Genomic DNA, 6,283 nt, shown 5'->3' on the forward strand with positions numbered 1-6,283 from the left:
ATTTGGGCATGCTTTTCATCCAAAATCCCGAATGCTGCCCCCTACCCTAGAGAGGTTAAGACTATTAAGAAACACTCTGTACAGTATGACCCTGATTTAGCCCACTGCAGTAAAAGGTTCAATCGGCTTGAAAATCTACGGCAAGACCTGAAAATGGCTGTCTACTGATGATCAACAACCAACTTCACAGAGCTTGAAGAATTTTAAAAAGAATAATGTGCAAATATTGTACAGTCCAGGTGTACATAGCCCTGGTGACTTACTCAGAAAGACTCACAGCTGTAACCACTGCCGAAGTTGATTCTAACATATTGACTCAGGGGTGTGAATACTTACGTAAATGAGATATTTCATTTTCAATACATTTTTCATGCTTTCATATTGTCATTATGAGGTATTGTCTGTAAATGGGTGAGAAAAAACATATATTTAATCCATTTTGAATTCAGGCTGGAACACAAAAAAGGGTTAGGTTAATGAATAGGTCAATGAGCACTATACTGTCCAGTTCTATTTTCTTCATGTGTCTTTATACTGTACATCTAATCCTTCTTCATCTCCTTTCACCACAGGATGGGGATTCCCTGCTTCTGAAGGAAATGACTGCCATCATGCATAGAGGGGTCGACTTAGGCTTTTCCCATCCTGTCACACATATCGTGAGTGGAGTGGCCCCAGTTGAGCATGAGCTAACCTGGAATACCATGGGTGTCAGACCTAGCGTTGCTTGGATCGCTTACCACCATACTACCACCACAGGACAGACCTTCCATGGAGCGATGGTTCAGAAAGCCCAAGGGGCCAGGGACTGGGTCCAGCACACCTTGGTCCAACTGCAGGAGATGCTGGCTGAGAGATACTCAACAGCTGAGCCTGTGAGGATATTCCCCAGCCGCCCTGAACCACAAAGATTCAAACCAAGTGTGATCACTCTCGGACAGCAAGGAAAAACTGGGATACACAGGCAGACTCACAAAGAAGTAAAACAACTGAGTCTGGAGTCACAGTTCAGTCCTAAAAAGAAGTTGGGTGTAAAGATTGATGCCTCTATCCAGATGGAGTTTGATGTACCTTACTCATTAGATGAGAGGCTAATCAAACAGCAAGATGTTTTCCAAATAGACATAATTCACACTGAGGGCTCATCAAAGGGAAGGCCAGATGTTGAGCTAGCGGTCATTGCAGAGATCACTGACGTGTCACAGGAAGTTCCAACACCAGAGAGGCCTAGGGCAACAGCCCCCCTCACAACACTGACAACTTCCTCACTTAGCAGTATAGAAAGGATGTTGTGGTTGAAAGCTGTGTCTGATGGAGATGACACCAAATATAAACTGACCAATGGATTCATAGGGTTACTCAGGAAAAATAGAGATTTCCTGAGTAAGCCGCAACGTGAGGTACAACCCGCTCTGGTGAGACGAAGTCAAGATAAAAATGGAGAACGGGTGGACAATGAAGGACAAAAAGAACACCCCAAAGAACCTTCAGGAGATGAGGAAGAGGATGCCGCTTTGACAGACTATCCACCGACAGAAACAACTGAGGGTGACAGCAATAGCAAAGATGAAGACGCTGATGTAACACCATCAACAGATGCACCTCAAACAGAGTATGCAGATGTAACAGAGGAAGTAGAAGACAGTGGAGAGAAGGAACCAGAAAGAGAACCTACAACAGTCACACCAATATTCACATTACCTCCAAAAACAGAGCGCACAGAGGAAACTGAGAGTGCAATGACAGAAATGGTAGATGAACAAGAATTCCCTACTACACTCCCCACACCTACAACTGAAAGCCAACAAACCAAGTTAATGGATGAAACAGAGACAGTCAATACAAATGGGGAGAACGACCCTGAGGAACTGGAGTCCACATCAGAATCTTTAATATCTACAATAATCTCACAAACAGTAGGTGCAACCATAAACGATCAAGAACCTACACTCATGACAGAACCAACAGAAAGTATTGATGAACTTTCAGTAACCACAGATAGCTTGCAGACAGAGTGCATAGATGAAACTGAGAGGGCAATGACAGAAATGGTAGATGAACAAGAATTCCCTACTACACTCCCCACACCTACAACTGAAAGCCAACAAAACAAGTTAATGGATGAAACAGAGACAGTCAATACAAATGGGGAGAACGACCCTGAGGAACTGGAGTCCACTTCAGAATCTTTAATATCTACAAAAATCTCACAAACAGTAGGTGAAACCATAAACGATCAAGAACTTACACTCATGACAGAACCAACAGAAAGTATAGATGAACCTTCAGCTACCACAGACAGCTTGCAGACAGAGTGCACAGATGAAACTGAATATCCACCAACAGAAAGTATAGATGAACTGCCTCCTACAGATGGATGTCCAGAAACTGAGATTACAGAAAATCGAACAGAAAATATAGAAGAGCCATCAACTCCCATTGAAGAAACTGACAATCCAACAACAGAAAATGTAGAAGAACCATCAACTACCATTGCAGAAACTGACAATCCAACAACAGAAAATGTAGAAGAACCATCAACTACCATTGCAGAAACTGACAATCCAACAACAGAAAATGTAGAAGAACCATCAACTACCATTGCAGAAACTGACAATCCAACAACAGAAAATGTAGAAGAACCATCAACTACCATTGCAGAAACTGACAATCCAACAACAGAAAATGTAGAAGAACCATCAACTACCATTGCAGAAACTGACAATCCAACAACAGAAAATGTAGAAGAACCATCAACTACCATTGCAGAAACTGACAATCCAACAACAGAAAATGTAGAAGAACCATCAACTACCATTGCAGAAACTGACAATCCAACAACAGAAAATGTAGAAGAACCATCACCTACCGTAGAAGAAAGTACAACACATGACAAGCACATACCTACTACATCTAGCCCAGAGACTGAAAATCCACCCACAAAAACTACCCAAGAAACAGACAATCAACCAACGGAAAGTGTTCACGTATCTTTACCCATACCAGAAAGCTTGAAGACAGAATATGAAACGGACTTTCCAGTTTTGCCGGTTTGCAAAGGATTGGTCCATCGAACTGATGCAGTGATAAGTCACTGTAGGGAAAGAATGCGTTTGAATCCAGGGAAGAAATCAAATGAGACAAGTGCCTCAGACAATGTATCACAAGAACTACTCTACATCACAATCACCCCAGAGACAACAGATCCAAGCTCAGAATCACTGACCATATGTGAGGATGAGACAGAGGACGGAGATCCTAGTACAGACAACAGCAACCTGTCCCATCCATCCAGCAAAGATCAACATTTCTACTACTCTAATGGAAAGCTGAAGAGAATCCAAAATAACGTAAATCCTAAAGAGTCCGCTACAGACACTGCACCAGGAGAAGTCACTGAGGCCCCAGAAACAACAGGCCCAGAATCAATAACCATATCTGTGGACGAGACAGAGGATGGAGGTCCTAGTGAAATCAGCCAAACAGATGGAGAAGAGCATCACAAGGAGCATGAGTCAATTACATTCATTAACAACCCGTCCAGCGATGGCAATGATGAACATTTTTACTACTTTAATGGAAAGCAGAAGAAAGTCAGAAATAACTTCTATCCTAAGGTGAACGATATGTTAAATACACACCACAGCCGTAGCTCCAAAATTGCTGAATGGGAAATGAATGTCAAAAGTATATCTGATTCTTTGATCTCACAGGAGAAAAGAGACTTAACATCTGGGGAAAGTCTCAGGAGACATAAACGCAATACTTCCAATGGTCATCATTACCATTCTGGCCCATCAGGTAGTGTCAAAATGAGGCTGATGAATGCTGATGGGATGTCTCAGAATGTCCACACAGAGAGAACAGAGAGTCAAACCAAGTTGGAGATACTAGAGCCAACCACAGCATCCGAATCAGACAGAGAGATCAACACACATGAAGAGAGAAGAGAGCTATCCTCTGAGATACAAGTAAACACAACCCATGACAAACAGTCAGTGAATCTGGCTCTGGTCATAACTCAGGGCCACAATGCCTCTCAATTGGACAAAAAGTTGCCCATAACCCAACCAACTGGACAGCAGACTTTGTTGAAGTCACATGATGGCTCAGAGCCCAATGGACAGACGCTAAAGACAACCCTCTGCCAAGGCCTAATTCACCGTGGGGGATCTGTGACATACTGTTTATGGAGGAACTACCGTTACAAGGCCCGGAGAAAGCATATCTACAATGAGACTCCGGCCACCCAGGGCCAACAGGACTCAGGAGACAATAAACCTCACACCTGGAAACCTAAGGAGAGTAATAATCATGTCACCGTGACCCCCATTCCCTCTCAACCAGACCAGACAGATGTCACAGCTATTAACACCTCTGAAGAGCCAGGTTTGGCAGGTGACACCTCAGGGGCATTGATAGTTAAAACAGCAGATGAACTCAGGGGCGGAGGGAAAGTCCTGACAATCCTCCGTAGCCATTCTTTACTCATGGATGGCTTTCTTATTTGCAGGGGTCTTGTGAGTCGAGAAGCCATGTCCCTGAAGAGATGTGTTGTTAGAATGAAACAGAAGATACATTTAAACAATTAGCTCCCTCAAGTTATTACAACAATGTGAAAAGTTTAATGGAAGCCCTGGAGAAGTCCACTCATCTGGTCAAACTGAAGAAAAGCGTAAGGATGTAAAGATTTAAATGAATACCAAAAGTATGTGGACACCTGCTCGTCGAACATCTCATTCCAAAATCATGGGCATTAGTATGGGGTTGATCCCCCCTTTGCTGCTATAACAGCCTTTACTCTTCTGGGAAGGCTTTCCACTAGATGTTGGATCATTGCTGCAGGGACTTCCATTCAGCCACAAGAGCATTAGCGAGGTCGGGCACTGATGTTGGGGCAATTAGGCCTGGCTCGCATTCAGTGTTACAATTCATCCCAAAGGTGTTCGATGGGGTTGAGGTCAGGGCTCTGTGCAGGCCAGTCAAGCTCTTCCACACCGATCTCAACAAACCATTTCCGTATGGACCTGGCTTTGTCCACGGGGGCATTGTCATGCTGAAACAGGAAAAGACCTTCCCCAAACTGTTGCCACAATGTTGGAAGCATAGAATTGGCTAGAATATCATTGTAGGCTGTAGGAGCCTGAATCATGAAAAACAGCCCCCAGACCATTATTCCTCCTCCACCAAACTTTATAGTTGGCACTATGCATTGGAGCAAACAGCGTTGTCCTGGCATCCGCCAAATCCGTGATTCATCACTTCAGAGAATGTTCCCAATACTCCAGAGGCCAGCTGACGCTTGGCATTGTGCATGGTGATGTTAGGCTTGTGTGTGGCTGCTCGGCCATGAAAACCCTCTTCATGATGCTCCCGATAAACAGTTCTTGTGCTGATGTTGCTTCCAGAGGCAGTTTGGAACTCGGTAGTGAGTGTGCAACCAAAGAAAGATTACTTTTACACGCTAAGCGTTTCAGCACACGCCAGTCCCGTTCTGTGAGCTTGTTTGGCCTATCACTTTGCGGCTGAGCTTTTGCTGCTTCTAGATGTTTTCACTTCACAATAACAGTACTTACAGTTGACCGGGGCAGCTCTAGTGGGGCAGACATTTGAAGAACTGACTTGTTGGAAAGGTGGCATCCTATGATGGTGCCACGTTGAAAGTCACTGAACTCTTCAGTAAGTCCATTCTACTGCCAATGTTTGTCTATGGAGATTGCATGGCTTTGTGCTCAATTTTGTACACCTGTCAGCAACGGGAATAGCCGAATCCACTAATTTGAGCGGGTGTCCACATTCTTTTGTATATACTGTACAGTGTATGTGCACATGCTATGCACAACTCAACTATCCCTTAAATCATTCTGTCTCAGAGACCATGAGGCAGCAATTGTATGCAAAGGTTAGAGGAAGTTCATGAGGATAGACACAATACATTTACAGTATTATTGCAATGTTTAACATCTTTATGTAAACTATGTTGTTCTATCTGTACAAATTAATAGTTGAGTAATTGATTTGACTCATCACAGAGTAACTCATGGAATAGATATAAAATGTTATTCTGTCTTCACCAAAAGAAGATAAGAATTGTGACACTGTTCAATAAAATCCATAACTACACATTCATAATGAAACATTAAAAGTAATCAATGCATTGATAATGTGCATGTTACCAAAACAATAAAATAAAGATTGATTGACTAGGTTTAAGGCTAAATAATAGAAAAATACATTTTATTTTCCCTAAAAAGCACTTATGTTTGTAATTGAATAATATGTA

At 42.8% G+C, this 6,283-nt stretch overlaps 1 protein-coding gene across 1 annotated transcript; it reads left to right on the forward strand.

The window, feature by feature from the left end:
- The first annotated feature begins 1,907 nt into the window (after positions 1 to 1,907).
- Positions 1,908 to 5,183, forward strand: LOC149983215 (uncharacterized). The gene has a single exon (XM_090236568.1). It carries the CDS (start codon positions 1,953 to 1,955, stop codon positions 4,590 to 4,592), a length of 2,640 nt encoding a protein of 879 aa, XP_090092694.1. The 5' UTR covers positions 1,908 to 1,952; the 3' UTR covers positions 4,593 to 5,183.
- The last annotated feature ends 1,100 nt before the right edge of the window (positions 5,184 to 6,283 follow it).

The sequence above is a fragment of the Oncorhynchus mykiss genome, chromosome 5 (assembly GCF_057628025.1).
Source record: "Oncorhynchus mykiss isolate SJ-2025 chromosome 5, ASM5762802v1, whole genome shotgun sequence".
Lineage (NCBI taxonomy): Eukaryota > Metazoa > Chordata > Actinopteri > Salmoniformes > Salmonidae > Oncorhynchus > Oncorhynchus mykiss.

Coding starts and splice junctions, on each gene's coding strand:
- LOC149983215 (XM_090236568.1), top strand. CDS start 1,953: ATGACAGAACCAACAGAAAGTATTGATGAACTTTCAGTAACCACAGAT.